Source organism: Schistocerca serialis, chromosome 7, assembly GCF_023864345.2.
Source record: "Schistocerca serialis cubense isolate TAMUIC-IGC-003099 chromosome 7, iqSchSeri2.2, whole genome shotgun sequence".
NCBI lineage: Eukaryota > Metazoa > Arthropoda > Insecta > Orthoptera > Acrididae > Schistocerca > Schistocerca serialis.
Genome location: NC_064644.1, coordinates 266,097,683 through 266,114,324, shown reverse-complemented (window position 1 = coordinate 266,114,324; position 16,642 = coordinate 266,097,683). Strand labels below are relative to the sequence as shown.

The 16,642-nt window shown below is 40.2% G+C and overlaps 1 protein-coding gene across 1 annotated transcript in view; it reads left to right on the top strand.

The window, feature by feature from the left end:
- LOC126413006 (uncharacterized) overlaps window positions 1–16,642 on the top strand; it is a 144,386-nt gene that overhangs the window by 92,650 nt on the left and 35,094 nt on the right. Inside the window, exons 5-6 of the mRNA XM_050082898.1 lie at window positions 1,444–1,572; window positions 14,889–15,086. Coding sequence (XP_049938855.1) covers window positions 1,444–1,572; window positions 14,889–15,086 — 327 coding nt within the window. The remainder of the gene's footprint in view (window positions 1–1,443; window positions 1,573–14,888; window positions 15,087–16,642) is intronic.

The window sequence follows — 16,642 nt, the reverse complement described above, 5'->3', positions numbered from 1 at the left end:
GAGATGTAAACAGAGACTTTTTATGTAATACTTGATGTTTGGGACATCACACCCCAATTTTTTATTCCAGTAATCTTTAGAAGTGGCAATCCATATGACTTCTCTATGCCTGTAATCATCTACATAACTTCAGCATGCTTCCGTTGGGGTCAACTAACATTATTGCACATAATTACCTCAAAGCATAACCTCAACACCTTACAAGATGAAGCACATAAAGGCCTCAACTGCCTGTCACCTGCTGAACAAGAGAGGTATCCACTGATGCCGGGAAGCAATGAGCTGTTACGCATGGCCTCCATTTTGAGGAAATTACACATGCACAAATGTGCATACATAGTTGCACTGTTGGAAATTTAAGTGCATGTGGAAAGTTGAACAGAAAAAAGTCTTTGTGTGGATACACTTATACAATTCAATCTCTAAAAATGAAAAATATTTTATTTTTATTTGTCATTTCACATTTTGGCATCAAATGCTAATTTGTCTTGAAGACTGACATTTCCATCCAGATAATAATAAAAAGATGTTGATTTTATTTTAAGAATTATGATTCAGTATTTATCAATTAACACCTTTGTTTGTTAATAAATATGGAACTTAATAGACTTTTTCGCTATGCATTAGCTATTGAAAACAAAACTACATGAGAGATTTCAAATACTTTGTGGTCGTTAAGATACAGAACTTAAAATTCTATAAGTATGAAGATAATTGAAGAGGGACAGTCCTTAAGATGTTATCCTGTGATTTAGTGGTGTTAGCAATACAGTTGTTATATATTTGTTTTTAGAAGAGTTCTTTTTATGTAAATAGCATTGTTTGCTGACTGTCAGTTTTCCCTGAACCCAGAGAAATTGCCATATTTTTAAATGTGTGTTGAAATTGTTAAATTCTGCACTAATATTGTAGGATTCTAGCAGGCACTGTGCCATTATTGGACACCATTTCACATTTAGTCTTTGGTATGAATTAAAGTGCTACTGCAGCAATATTAGCAGTAAGATCCATTTTAGATGTAACAGGTGAGCTATGAACTCGCCGTTTCATACCTCCCTCAAAAGATAAGTCCTGAGAATTCAAAGCTAGAGACCTTGCAGCCTGTAAAAATAGAGCGTAATTCCAAGCTACAAAGTAGTATAGATATGATGGAGGTAATTTAACACTCTTGCGGCCGCATAGGCAACTTCAATGGTTGGAGGAAGGCAAAGGCATACCACTTGCAAGGGGTCATGTCTAGTAAAGCACAGTGGTGTTCAGAGCAGTCGTCAGCTCATGAGATATTAAAGGTATAAATAATAATGTTAAAGAATCTCTAATAGATTAGTTAATGAACTAAATTCATCCGATTTGTTTTAATGTACAAGAATTTTGTTTTTACATGTAATGTTTTAGCACAGTGCAAGATTTTCTACTTTCACAGTTTTCTTTCTGTCTGTACAGGAGACCCACAAAAATTTTGGTACAAATGAAACAGCAGCCAACAGCTATACTGGTAAAAAAGTAGCAAGGGAGCAACCTGAGGGTAAAAGAATAGATTACATAATGTTTCGGACGTCATCAAGAGTGAAGGTTTGTATCTTGATATGTGTTGTTTCCAGTTTTCTGTATCTTTCCTCGCATTTGCCCCAATCGACTTTGGAAAACCAAGGTTAAACCTAAATCAGGCCAACTGGAAACAGCATGAACCTGCACCCCCCCTGCCCCTCCCCCCTGCCCCACCAAATCTGAGACCAGTGACTTAACAAACATAGTACCTCATTTGGTTAGACCTAATGTACAATACCTTTATGGTGATACATACGTGTGACAAGTTAAATAATAATTAATTGAAACCCTCAGCTGCTGACAGGTGTTGTTGATATACCTCGATGGGGACAGCTGAAAATGTGTGCCCTGACCGGAACTTGAACCCGGGATCTCCTGCTTACGTGGCAGATGCTCTATCCATCTGAGCCACCGAGGTCACAGATGAATAGTGCGACTGCAGGGGCTTATCCCTTGCACGCTTCTCGTGAGACCCACATTCCCAACTGTCCACAATCTACATACATAATGTACCTAATAGATATTTGCCAATCCACTCACTCGCGCACACTAAGGTGACAATTCCCATAAAAGTTCGGGCATTCACATAGACAGTCAATGGCCGGGTAGCCTTTAACTATATATGAAGATAGTAACTGCTCTCAAAAGAACGTCTTTGAAATCCTCCATGAATAATTTCACCATAACTGATGCATTTATTGGCTATTGTGGCACTGAAGTCCTCCCTGATCATTTTGAAGTTATCAGAAATCAGCATCCTGGTGAAGAGGGCGACCACATCAGATTTCACCATAAGGTTCTAATAACAAAGATGTAGTTCTTGCAGCCATTGAATGAAATGTATAGAATTTCTGATATGGTGCTTACATTTAATGATGTAGAATCATAAAATGGTAGACCAGTAGTGTTTCATAAATTCTGCTCCTCTGTCATCCTCCCAAGGACTCCATCTTGTCATAGACCCTATCATTGTTGGGTGAAAGGGTTTGCATGTCTCGATGATGCTGAGAACTACACCTCGAGGTCCCACAACTTAGGGAAGGATGGGCCGTTTCCACCCCCACCCCCATGGAGCTCCACCAGTAGTGATTGAGTATGGATATGGTGGCACTGGGTTTTTCGAGCTGGTGACTGGCTAGATCTTCCAGACCTTGTCTGCCATAAACAATGAGCATATTTCAAGGACAATCATTAGGAGTGGCGGTGAAAAGTTGTCCATTTCTGAGAATGGGGGCTTTGGCTGCACAGCCTGGGCTGTGAGGGTATGCACCTCCGTATAAAAACTCCTCAGTCTCAAGGTATACTACATTGTGGTGGGACAAATGATTGTTGAGGTAAAACAGTCTCTAACCGGCAACTTCTGGGGCACCTGCTGTTGAGCATCTTGCCCATTTAGAGAGTATATACCTTTTGAACTCTAGTCGGATGACATACTTTTCTACAGCTATATGGTCATCTTCAGCCATTGGCTTTTGTTTTTGCTCCCCATCTCTTGTAGACTCAGTTCAGTGGGAAGTCACCACATGTTCGCATTCCAGTGACCACTTTTCGCCGTGTATCCACCTGCTGACTAAGACAGTGATTGACAGGAGACTGCTAAGATGAATGCTTCAAAGGGCAAATTGGTTTGACATGCCTATGAACAACAGGAGTCTTTCCGGGAGATGATGGACCATGTCACCTGTATCATCCACTGTGCTGCTGCAAATCCATTCCCCAGTCTAGCAACCACCTCAGACAGCTTGTTCCTTGGTTCAATGAATGTCACTTGGCTATCAGAGCCAGCTGCACAGCTTTGCAGAAATTCAAACACATCCAACTGTAGAAAATATTCGGTCTGCGAGAGCTCAAGCAAAGTGAGTGATAAAAGAATGGAAGAGGAACTCCTGGAAGGAATTCACGACTTCCATTAATCGCTCCATTTCCGATGCATGAGTTTGGAAATTTACAATGCGGATTTTACACAAGGGTGGTACACGTCTTAAGGCCTTGTTGAGAAATAGTCTTGTTGGATGCACCTAAAGAAGTGGCTTAGGTTTTACCTGAATGCTTTTTTTCCATCACTGCATCATCCAGACAAACTCTTGCATTCCAGGTGTTCCATAGGACTGTGGAGAAGAGGCACAGTCTTCTTTTGTAGTTATAAGGTCTATATCCTTCCATACGCCATGTGGGAATTGGAATCATCTCTGTCCACGGCCAGAAACACTGCTCCGGAATTAGATCAAATTCATTATGCTATGCTCCATCGCATGTGCCTGGGAACTTAAGAAATCTCCTGTCTTTTTTGAATCAGGTCTGATTTGGAGGAGGGAATATTAATTATGTTATGGAAACCAGGCATGGATCATGCCAATCCTAACAATTACTGGAGTGTCGTAGCTCTTACAAGCTGTATGGGTAAGATTCTGGAGTGCATGGTCAACCTCTGCCTCATATGACTCCTCAAATCCTTGGATCACATGTGCTGTTTCAAGTACAGGTTCAGGTGCTACCATTCCACATTTGACAATTTAGTAGTACTGAAGACGGTGATATGGGAGTCTTTGTGCTGAAACCATTTGGTCGGTGTGTTTTTTAACCTCCAGAAGTACGTGACACCACTTGGAGGTGCAACGTCCTTCACTAACTTCATTGATAGGGAATATATGGACATCTGCCACTTCTTATCCAATCCCTGCTTGACTACAGCTGCTTTCAGTATTGCATTGATGATATCTTGGCAGGCTGCTGCGTTCAAGAGAATGGGGTCCCCCAGGGCAGCGTACTCAGCAACACACTGTTTGCAATGACTATCAATGGCCTCTCCTGTGTACTCAAGACACCCATCTATTGACCTATGTTTGTGGATCTTCCTTTGATCTTACAGTGACAACAACACAACTATAGCTCCTCATGAGGAGAATGGAAATCAGGACCAGTAAAAATAGTTTTAGGTTCTCACCGGACAAGACTAGTTGAATCAGTTGGGTAACTATGCTTGTCAGACTTTTAACCAGTAAGAGTTCACTACGGACAGCAATATTTTCAGTTTTAAAGGCAACATGCACATTTTGGACCTACTGTTTGACACAAAAATAACCTGGCTGAAAGTTCCATAAACAAAGAGACATTTTGAAATGCCTCTGCAGAAGACATTGGGGGAAGACAGGTACCATGTCCTCTAGTTTAAGGATCAGCAGGTACTTCCTACCTCAAGATGTCAAATGCTGTCCCCACAAGGGCATTCGGATGTCAACTGGAGCCTGTCAGACCAGAATCCGTACACAAAGGCTGGTGAACCACCAATCTGTTTATAGCAGCGTCTCCATTGACCGATCAACAGGTACTTCCTACCTCAAGATGTCAAATGCTGTCCCCACAAGGACATTCGGATGTCGACTGGAGCCTGTCAGACCGGAATCCGTAAACAAAGGCTGGTGAACCACCAATCTGTATATAGCAGTGTCTCCATTGGCCATGACAGCCTCTGAAAATCTTAGCAATGCCTCAGTGATTAGATTTAGCATGGCAGCCCACCTCATCTTGGAGTAACTGTTCAGCAAGTCAGCCCCATGTTACCAAGCCAGTCTGTGTCACATATCTGGAGATGTGAAACTCTGAATATGCAGCCAGGGATGGAACAGATTGCTGCCTTAGCATCCTCAGAGGCTCAAAGTGATTTTTAGCTTAATGCAGTAAAAGAAAATTTGTACTCCAGATTATGTTTTTGCAAATCTGTTCTCTTCGGTTTTAAGTACATGTCACCAGGGGTGTCCATACAATAGTTTGTAGGGTGGAGTCGGATTGGGGGGGTGGGGGGTGGAGAGGCTAGAGCTGGGCATATGGAGTATTTTTAATATTTTGGAAGGCGAATGGCTACTTATTTTATTATGATGATTGTTTCTTCCAGTGTGGGTGGCACCAACAAAATATTTTTACATTCAGGCGAGTGACTGAAATTTCATGTGGAAATCCTGCCGCAACAAAAAAGTCTTTATTTTAATGATTGGCACCTCACTTTGCGTATCACATCTGTGGCACTTTCTACCCTATTTGATGATAATACAAAATGAGGTGTCCATCTTTGAACTTTTTCAATGTCCTCCCTCACTCTTGTCTGATGTGGATCCCACATGGCACAGCAGTGCACCAGAAGAGGTCAGACAAGTATAGTGTAAGCAGTTTCTTGAGAAGACCTGTTGCATTTTTTAAGTGTTCTGCCAATAAATTTCAGCCTTTTATTTGCTTTCCCCACAACATTATTGTGTGATTGTTCCAATTTAAGTTATTCATAATTGTAATCCCCAACTATTTAGTTGAATTTAGAGCCTTTAGATTTGTGTGATTTATCAGGTAATTCCTTTTAGTATTCATGATGATAACTTCATACTTTTCATTACTTAAGAGTCAAATGCCACTTTTCACACCATACAGATGTCTTGTCTAATTTATTGGTTTTGTTCATCTGATGATTTTACAAAATGGTAAATCACAGCATCATCGACAGAGAATCTAAGATGACTGCTCAAATTGTCTCCTAAATAGTTTATGTAGATCATGAACGGCATAGGTCCTATAACACTTTCTTGGGGAATGCCAGATATTACATCTGTTTCACTTGATAATCCACCAGGTACTATAAATGGTGACCTTTCTGGCACTAAATCACAAATTCAGCCACACAACTGAGACAATACTCCATAGGCATGCAATTTGATTAGAAGTTTCTGGCGAGGAATGGTGTCAAAAGCCTTTGGAAAATCTAAAAATATGGAATCAATTTGACACCCCCTGTTGATAGCAACTCATTACTTTGTGAGAATAAAGAGTGGTATTTTCTGAGTCCATGTTTGCTATTTTTCAATAAATTATTTTCTTCAAGGTAATTCGTAATGTTTTAACAAAGTATGTATTGCAAAATCATACTGCAAATTGATGTTAGTGGTATGGGTCTTTAATTCAGCAGATCACTTATATTTCTTGTTTTGGGTGTTGATATGACTTGTGCAGTTTCCAGTCTTTAGGTACGGATCTTGTGACAAGCTAGTGGTTGTATATGATGGGGTTTATGGAGCTATTATATATTTATATGGAGCTATTGTTTCAGTATACTCTGAAAGGAACCTGACTGGTATACAATCTGGACCAGAAGCCTTGCCTTTATTAAGTGATGTAAGCTGCTTCACTTACCTGAGGATATCTATTCTTAAGTGACTGTAGTTGGTAGTTGTTCTTGTTTCAAGTTCTGGAATATTTACTTTGTCTTCTTTGCTGAAGGAATTTTGGAAAACCTTGCTTAATTCTGCTTTAGTGACACTGCCATCAGTAACATCATCATTGTTATCGCACAGTAAAGGTATTGGATGTGTTTTGTCACTGGTGTACTTAATATATGGCTACAATCTCTTAGGGTATTCTGCCAGATTTCAGACGGAGTTTTGTTGTGGAAACCATTAAAAGAATCGCGCACTGAAGTTCACACAAAATTTCGAGCACCTGTAAAACTATGTCAGTCATAGGAATTTTGCACTCTTTCAAATTTGGCATGTTTTTCCATTGCTTCTACAGCAGTGTTTTGAACTGTTTTGTTTATCATGGAGGATCAGTACAATCACTTAGTAATTTATTTTGTATATCTCTCTCAATTGCTGTTGATACTATTGCTTTGAATTCAAACCACATTTTGGTCTGTGCTTACGTAGTCAGTTCGTTAGTTTCATGTTCCATGGATCATTTTGCACAATATATCGTTGTGATATGGAATGAGTGATTTTTCTGTGGCATCCCCAATTAACGTTAAATACAAGGGCTGTTCAAAAAGTAAGTAGACTTTTCAGATTGTGTGGGCAACGTACATTTTTTTTTTTTTTTTTTTTTTTTTGTCCCGAATATAAGTTCACAGTTTCACCACATATTTTGTTTATTTTTGATAGATAGAAAGGTTACACTGTTTTAGTGTGCTCGGTGATTTTCGATTATTATAAAAAATGGAACAAAGAATTTGCATCACTTATGTGTGAAAAATGGAATCAAGTGCTCTAAAACACATGAAATGTTGCTAGTGGCATATGATGAGTCTGCTCTAAGTGAAAAAAATGTTTACAAGTGGTTGAAGCACTTCAAAGATGGCCGTGAAGATGCCAAAGACAAACCTTGCTCTGGATACTCCAGCACATCAACAACAGATGATAAAGTCGAAGCTGTGAAGAAAATTGTTTTGGAAACTTCAGGAGAGCTTCTGTAAAGTTTGGAAGGTAGGAGACGGGGTACTGGCAGAAGTAAAGCTGTGAGGACGGGGCGTGAGTCGCGCTTGGGGTAGCTCAGTTGGTAGAGAACTTGCCCGCGAAAGGCAAAGGTCCCGAGTTCGAGTCTCGGTCCGGCACACAGTTTTAATCTGCCAGGAAGTTTCAGATGTCTTCCTAATTGGAAGAAGTTTATCTCTGTGGATGCCAACTTATGAGAGATACAGTCATTCATGCCACAGAGAGCTGGGCAAGGTTCCCACCAAAGACGTGTGAGCACCATACTTTGAGGAGATGGCGTTGGATCATGTGGTCAGCCACCCAGCAATAAGTAGCCATCAACTTGCCCATGAAACACACACTTTGAAGGATATAGCATGGGGAGTACTGGTGCATAGGTGTTACACCCCTATCATAAAGAATGTTTGCAAGCACTGGGACCAATGGATTTTGAGCCTCACATTCACTTTTTATCAGTGGATTATCCAACACAGTACTGTAGTGCTGAACTTCGCACAGTTTGCAATGTTCACAGATGAGGCCTCATTCACCCATGACAGTGTTTTCAATGGCCACAACAGCTATTTCTGGGGTGAGGACAATCCCCATGCCACCTACATTGGTGGCCACCAGCAACAGGCATTGTCCAAGTTCATCTAATAGGAAATTATTTGCTGCCTCTCCATTTGTCTGGTCCACATTACCTGGTGTTCCTGCTAGATGTGCTGCTTCAGTTCATGGAGAATGTCCGCTATGTTGTCCACAGAAGGATGTGACTTAAACACAATTGTGCACCAGCCCACTTCGATATTAATCTCCACGAGCACCTGAACAACATGTGCCCTTATTGTTGGATTGTGTGGGGAAGTCCTGTCCCATGGCGAGCATGGTTGTCGGATCTCACACCTCAGGATTTCGGGGCTTATGTCAAGACATTGGCATATGAAACACCTATAGAAACAGATGAAGACCTGCTGCTAGTGTCCAAGCTGCCTGTCACCTGGTACAACAGATACCAGAGATCGTAATGAGAGTGTGGCAGAACTTCATGCCCCATTGCCATGCATGCGTTGAGACCGGCAGTTGTCACATTGAACAATTATTATGAGCTACACTGTTATGCAGTGTATGCTGTGTGTGCCCATAACAATACATATGCATTTCTGACCATTGGTTCCCTATCAAAATATAATCAGTTTTGGACCCATTATCACCTGTTTCAATTTGACACAAAAGTTTTTGGGCACCCAGTAAGATGCCCTGTATTCAGCTTTTTCAAAAGTAGTTTAAATTCTGCTTTTAAGATACATCTACCAATGCTGTCTGCATCTTCTTCTTCTTTTCCTTTTTTAAAAATCCCTTCAGAAAGATTTTCTTCACTGTATGGTTTCATTTTAGTCTGTGAGGGCCCTACTGTTTCCATTTTCTTGTAATGTTGTCCAATATAATGCAATTTGCATCCATAACTGTTCTACCTCCATTGCTTCTCATCATCATCATCATCATCATCATCATCATTTAAGACTGATTATGCCTTTCAGTGTTCAGTCTGGAGCATAGCCCCCTTATAAAATTCCTCCATGATCCCCTATTCAGTGCTAACATTGGTGCCTCTTCTGATGTTAAGCCTATTACTTCAAAATCATTCCTAACCAAATCCAGGTACATTCTCCTTGGTCTGCCCCGACTCCTCCTACCCTCTACTGCTGAACCCATGAGTCTCTTGGGTAACCTTGCTTCTCCCATGCGTGTAACATGACCCCACCATCTAAGCCTGTTCGCCCTGACTGCTACATCTACAGAGTTCATTCCCAGTTTTTCTTTGATTTCCTCATTGTGGACACCCTCCTGCCATTGTTCCCATCTACTAGTACCTGCAATCATCCTAGCTACTTTCATATCCGTAACCTCAACCATGTTGATAAGGTAACCTGAATCCACCTAGCTTTCGCTCCCATACAACAAAGTTGGTCGAAAGATTGAACGGTGCACAGATAACTTAGTCTTGGTACTGACTTCCTTCTTGCAGAAGAGAGTAGATCGTAGCTGAGTGCTCACTGCATTAGTTTGCTACACCTCGCTTCCAGTTCTTTCACTATGTTGCCATCCTGTGAGAATATGCTCCTAAGTACTTGAAACTGTCCACCTGTTCTAACTTTGTTCCTCCTATTTGGCACTCAATCCGTTTATATTTCTTTCCCTCTGACATTACTTTCGTTTTGGAGATGCTAATCTTCATACCATAGTCCTTACATTTCAGATCTAGCTCTGAAATATTACTTTGCAAACTTTCAATCGAATCTGCCATCACAACTAAGTCATCCGCGTATGCAAGACTGCTTATTTTGTGTTCACATATCTTAACCTCACCCAGCCAGTCTATTGTTTTCAACATATGATCCATAAATAATATGAACAACAGTGGAGACAGGTTGCAGCCTTGTCTTACCCCTGAAACTACTCTGAACCATGGACTCAATTTACCGTCAACTCTAACTGCTGCCTGACTATCTATGTAAAGACCTTTAATTGCTTGCAAAAGTTTGCCTCCTATTCCATAATCTCGTAGAACAGACAATAACTTCCTCCTTGGAACCCGGTCATATGCCTTTTCTAGATCTATAAAGCATATATACAATTCCCTGTTCCACTCGTAACACATCTCCATTATTTGCAGTAAGCCAAAGATCTGGTCCTGACAACCTCTAAGAGGCCTAAACCCACACTGATTTTCATCCAATTGGTCCTCAACTAATACTCGCACTTTCCTTTCAACAATACCTGAGAAGATTTTACCCACAACGCTGATTAAAGAGATACCTCTGTAGTTGTTACAATCTTTTCTGTTTCCAAGTTTAAAGATTGGTGTGATTACTGCTTTTGTCCAGTCTGATGGAACGTGTCCCGACTCCCAGGCCATTTCAATTACCCTGTGTAGCCATTTAAGACCTGACATTCCACTGTATTTGATGAGTTCCGACTTAATTTCATCCACCCCAGCTTCTTTATTGCACTGCAATTTATTGACCATTTTCTCCACTTCCTCAAATGCGAACCTATTTCCATCATCATTCCTATCCCATTCTACCTCGAAATCTGAAACATTACTGATCGCACTTTCACCTACATTGAGCAACTCTTCAAAATATTCCCTCCATCTGCCCAAGGCATCCACAGGATTCACCAGCAGTTTTCCTGACCTGTCCAAAATACTTGTCATTTCCTTCTTACCTCTCTTTCGAAGACTGCTAATTACACTCCAGAATGGTTTTCCAGCAGCTTGACCCATAGTCTCCGACCTGTTTCCAAAGTCTTCCCAAGATTTCTTCTTGGATGCTGCAATTATCTGTTTGGCTTTGTTTCTCTCTTCAACATAACTTTCTCTGTCTACCTGAGTTCTAATGTGTAGCCATTTTTGATACGCCTTCTTTTTCCTTTTACAGGCTGCCTTGACTGTGTCATTCCACCAAGCTGTTTGCTTCATCCTACTTTTACACACTACTGTTCCAAGACATTCTTTAGCCTCTTCTAGTACTGTGTCCCTGTACCCTGTCCATTCCTTTTCCAATGACTGTAATTGACTACATTCCACTAACTGGTACCTTTCTGAGATCACTGTTATGTACTTGTGCCTGATTTCCTTATCCCGAAGTTTCTCCACTCTTATCCTCCTACATATGGACCTGACCTCCTGCACTTTCAGCCTCACAATCCCAATTTCACTGCAGATTAAATAATGCTCAGTGTCATCAAAGAATCCCCTGAATACACATGTGTCCCTCACAGCCTTCCTGAATTCCTGATCTGTTATTATATAGTCAATGACAGATCTGGTTCCCCTGCCTTCCCAAGTATACCGGTGAATGTTCTTATGTTTAAAAAAGGAGTTCGTGATTACTAAGCCCATACTGGCACAGAAATCCGAGTTGTTTCCCGTTCCTGTTGGCCTCCATATCCTTTCCAAATTTGCCCATAACCTTTTCATACCCTTCTGTTCAATTTCCAATCCTGGCGTTAAAATGACCCATGAGCAGAACACTGTCCTTATCCTTTACTGTAACAACTATATCACTGAGTGCCTCATAAAAACTATCCATCTTATCTTGATCTGTCCCTTCACAATGTGAATATACTGACACAATCCTAATTTTCTTCCTAGGCACTGTCAAATCTATCCACATCAGTCGTTCGTTTACATACCTTATTGCAGCTACGCTGGGTTCCAGTTCTTTCCTGATGTAAAGCCCTACACCCCATTGTGCTGTTCCTGCTTTGACTCCTGACAGGTAGACCTTGTATTCTCCCACTTCCTCTTCTTTCTCACCCCTTACCCGAATGTCACTAACAGCTAAAACGTCCAGCCCCATCTTACTTGCAGCCTCTGCCAGCTCTACCTGCAGCCTCTGCCAGCTCTACCTTCTTCCCAGAGTAGCCCCCATTGATATTAACAGCTCCCCATCTCATTACCATTTGTTTGCCAAGTCGTATCTTAGGAGTCCCTGGTTTGTCAGTTAGAGGTGAGACTCCGTCACCTCCAAAAGTCCGAGGTATTTTGCTCTGATTGTTGCCAGCATCATATTTAAAGTACCAGGGAAGTAGGTTGCTAGCCTTACTTGCCCCAGTCCCATTGGGTTTTACCCCTAACGGCTGAGGGACTAACCGGTGGATTTGGTAGTCTTTGCCGTATGAGCACAAAGGTGACCACGACTCAGAATATGTCCGAGATGCCCAGCCTTATTCCAAAGTAACTGATATCCCGACTGTCGGGACCACTTACTTGGCCACTCATACGTTGCCCGTGGTTCATGAACTAGGACATGACTACAGGAACCCACACCATGAACCACCTCATTCATTTCTGTCTGAAAATAAAGATTTTAAAAGTTCATGTACCCTATCTGCATTTCCCTTTTGCATATTATCTTCTGCTGCCAAGAGGATGCGCTCAACCTATTTTTCTCTTGGTTGTCTTGCCCTTCTGCTGATATAATTTTTCAAGCTTTTGTACTTCTTTTGGTCTTCCTCATTGTTTGAGATCTCTAGTGTCCTACTTTGTTCTGTCATATTGAAAAGATCAGTGGTAATCCAACCTTTTTATTTGTCTTTGTTTCCCTTGTGTGCTATTTCACATGTCTCTTCTAAGATACCAGTTTTTATTGACCTCTCCAACTTTCTTGGGTGTCATTACTGTCTCCTGCATTTGTTTTCTTGTCTGTTGACTTTTCATACAATTTCAGTGTTTTGTTTTTACATTTTGTGAAATCCCATTTATATCTGTCACCCTTCATGATTTTCTTGAACTTTAGGATGCTTTTCATCATTATTAGTATGTCGTCACTACCCACATCACATTATCTGTACCTATTTTCTATATCTTTGTTTAACAGTTGTGACGTGATCTGGTATGTGTTACCATTTCTATTTGTTTTCCACCTAAAACTTCTTTTTGGGTAATGGTTAGGAAAGATTTTTTGTAATGGAAAGTTTATGTCTTTGGCAAAATATCATGAGACTGTTTCCACTTTTATTCCATGACTCCTTTCCAAATTTTCTGACTACCTCTCTTTCCTCCCTCTTTCCAACCATAGCATTTATGTCACCCAGTAAAATAAAGTTTTCATTTCCATTGATTCTTCCAATAATCTCTTCTAATTCATAATTTCTTCTTATTCGTGTCTAGTTGCTGGCATATAATTTTACTGAATTGTGTTTGTGTCACATGGTCGTATCTCAACTTTAACAAGAATTAATCTCTAATTAATCTAGGTCTCACTTGTCTATTGAGAATATTTCTGATTCCTACAGACCTAGGCTTGTCTTTTGCTATTCCACTGTGTATGACTGTATCTATGCAGAAATCATCAGTATTTGATCATTACATTTCTGGAACTCCTACTACATCAGTACTCATTCATCTCATTTCTAATTTCAGATTTTTCTATTTTGCTACACTGCAGAAGAGAAGTAACATTCCATGTAGCCATTCCCATTGTTTGGAAATTGTACTTTTTTTTCTTTCTGCATTTGTCCTTGTCTGGAGACCTGAATGATAATCTTACATCTGTGTAATTTAACCATCCAGTTCTGCTGGATACCTCATGTGCCTTTTGCAGCAGTTTCCTCTGCCAAGGACAAAAGTGTGCACTACTTTGTACCTGCTCATCTGTACTCTGAGGCCTTTGGCCATTGGTAGAAGGGTACCTCCTGTTCTCAGGAGAGGAGTTACTCAATCCCTGTGTATTATATGTCATCCACTTGCTGAGCAAGTATTACCCGCCTCTCTACCATCAGGAGATGAATATCGAAGTTTTTCTTTCAAAAAAGCTAGGACCAAGAGGCATTCCTAAGCTCTTCGGTACTTTTATAGCAACCAAAAATATTTTAAAAAATTATACATAAAAGATAATTTATTGGGCTGAAAGGGCAAAATCACTGGACTTCTTTAGGACATGCAGTTATTGCTTTAGTAGAAACTATTCATGCAACACAGCTGTGTTAATGGAAACAAAGTCACCTAAAAATAGACATCAGGGCATGAAATATGTCAGGGTTGAATGAAAATAGTGAGCAGCAGTGCATGATTTCACCATGACCATTAGTAAGACACTTAACTGACACCTCTTTTAAAGGGACTTGATTCTACAGTCTATAAAGAAAAGAATCTCCAAACTTAAACTGCTATCAAATTAAGATAGAATATGAATCAACTAACCAAGTGGCTATAGAAGACACAAGAGGACTGGGCAAGAGAAAAACTGCCTGTGAAAATAAAATTCCACAAACAGAACAGTTTCTTCTGACATTTCTCAGTTCAAAGAACCTCATATTCTAAACAGTAGTATTTGTAACTCCATTTGTTTTTGCTTGTTTGCCGTCACTTAGGAAGCAAAATTTCTTCAGCATTTATTTATTTGGCCATTGAGATGTATTATTACGTCCTGAGCAGATCCTCCCTCCCCCCTTGTTTTAACCATAAGAGATTTGATCCTATAAAATGAAGTGACCACACAGTATATCAAAGAAAAAGCAACTGCTAGACAAACAACTTTCATGACCATTACAGATCTTATGAGATGATATAACTTGTTTACTTACTTAGTATTTCTTTTCTTGCAGGTTGAGCGTGTTCAGTACAAGCATCCACTACCGAATCGTGTTCCACAACACAGTTTCAGTTACTCTGATCATGATGCAGTCCTAGCGACACTGGAGCTATCTGTCATGTCTCCTGAAGCTCAACCACAAATCGGCAAGTGCATTAGATTAGAGTACTGTATTTACCCGAGTATAAGACGATGCCCTCTCCCTGTTTTTTAAGAAGTGCTTTGAAAGAATTTTATTTTTAATATATTACAACTAATCTGTTTTAGTGATATAAAGTAAAAGAAGTTAATATTATACCTGTTCTAAACTTAGGCCATTTATTGTGTGTCTACATTTTGATAATGTGAGGAGAAATTAATTAAATGAAAAGAAACGGTGCCCATTAATTTTTACCGTCATTTCCTGTTTTGCTACTATCTAAGACAGTTGTCTATGGTATCACTATTTTCGGCTAAAGTCTAGACTCAGGACCAATGCCAGTCACGGCAGTGTTTCTCTACTGCTCACAGGTTGGCAAGGCATCAGTTTCACATAGCCAGTGGGATGATAATTTCAGAATATGTTGCAATTTCCAAAGTGGAGGTTAGGGTGGGATCTAATAGCACAGCTTACCTCTATCTAAATGAAATGGGCATCAGTGAAATGTATAATCTTGGTTGTCACAAATATTTGTCTATTTATTCTGAATATGTTGCAGCTTCTGAGGTGGTTGTTACGGTGGGATCTGAAAACACTGTTTTTTCCTAGTGCAGAATGGATTTCACACCTATATTGATGTGAGAAAGTAACAATATTCCTTCATCTTGTGCTTCCAAACATCTGTCCACTCTTCTCTCATTGGTTGCTTATAACCAGCAGCTGACATACACACTTTCATTCCCATCACACACTTTCATTCCCATAATACCTCATGGTAAGTGTTGACAACATTACTGCGTGACACACATAAGAGTGTCACTGATCCCTATCTAGACTTCTACTGTCGCCTGCAGAAATACGTACTATTGTTGAGTATTTGTCCAATTTTAAAGTCAGTTCAATCCTGGCTACAAATGGATTCAGACAAACCGCTGTTTACATGTTGTAGATTAGGGTGTATACGACCCAAGACAACCGGGAGATCCGGGAAAAACCCGGGAATTTTTTCATCTGGGCGAAAACCGGGAAAAACCTGGGAATTTTTTAGAATTTTGGGAATTTTTCAGTGTTTTAGTTTTCTGTTAATTTTTTGTAATTTTGAGTGGTAATAACCTATACTCTAACAAAGGATATTACTGTATCCCGCTTCTGCAGAATAACACTTCAACAATAAAACATAAACGAGAGAAAAAAATGAAAATAACATAAATTTGCAAAGAAAATGTGCCATATACGACGACACACAGTGCTCATGCAAGCGTCTGCCAACAGCAAAATGTGTCAAATGCTTTAGAAAGACTATGCAATGCTTCATAACAACAAATTGCCTCCGATGAGCGTGAAGTCACAACTGTACATTAGATTCATGTTAGCAGTTATGAGCGGGCTCATGCGCACGCGCAGTTGAGCCGCGTTTGAGCAGTAGATTCTCCCACTTCTTGCTACAGGAATGTGGTTGTTGGCTGCAGCTAGATGCTACCGGGAAAAGGGGGCGCCAAATTCATATTCTTGAGGGGAAAAAAAGCTTGTTCCACAAAGCGCTTAGCATCCAGCGCACGTTGGTCTATCGATTATTCATATGATTTTGAAACGCATCCCTGTTGGTTTTTGAACATTTTTAAACACAT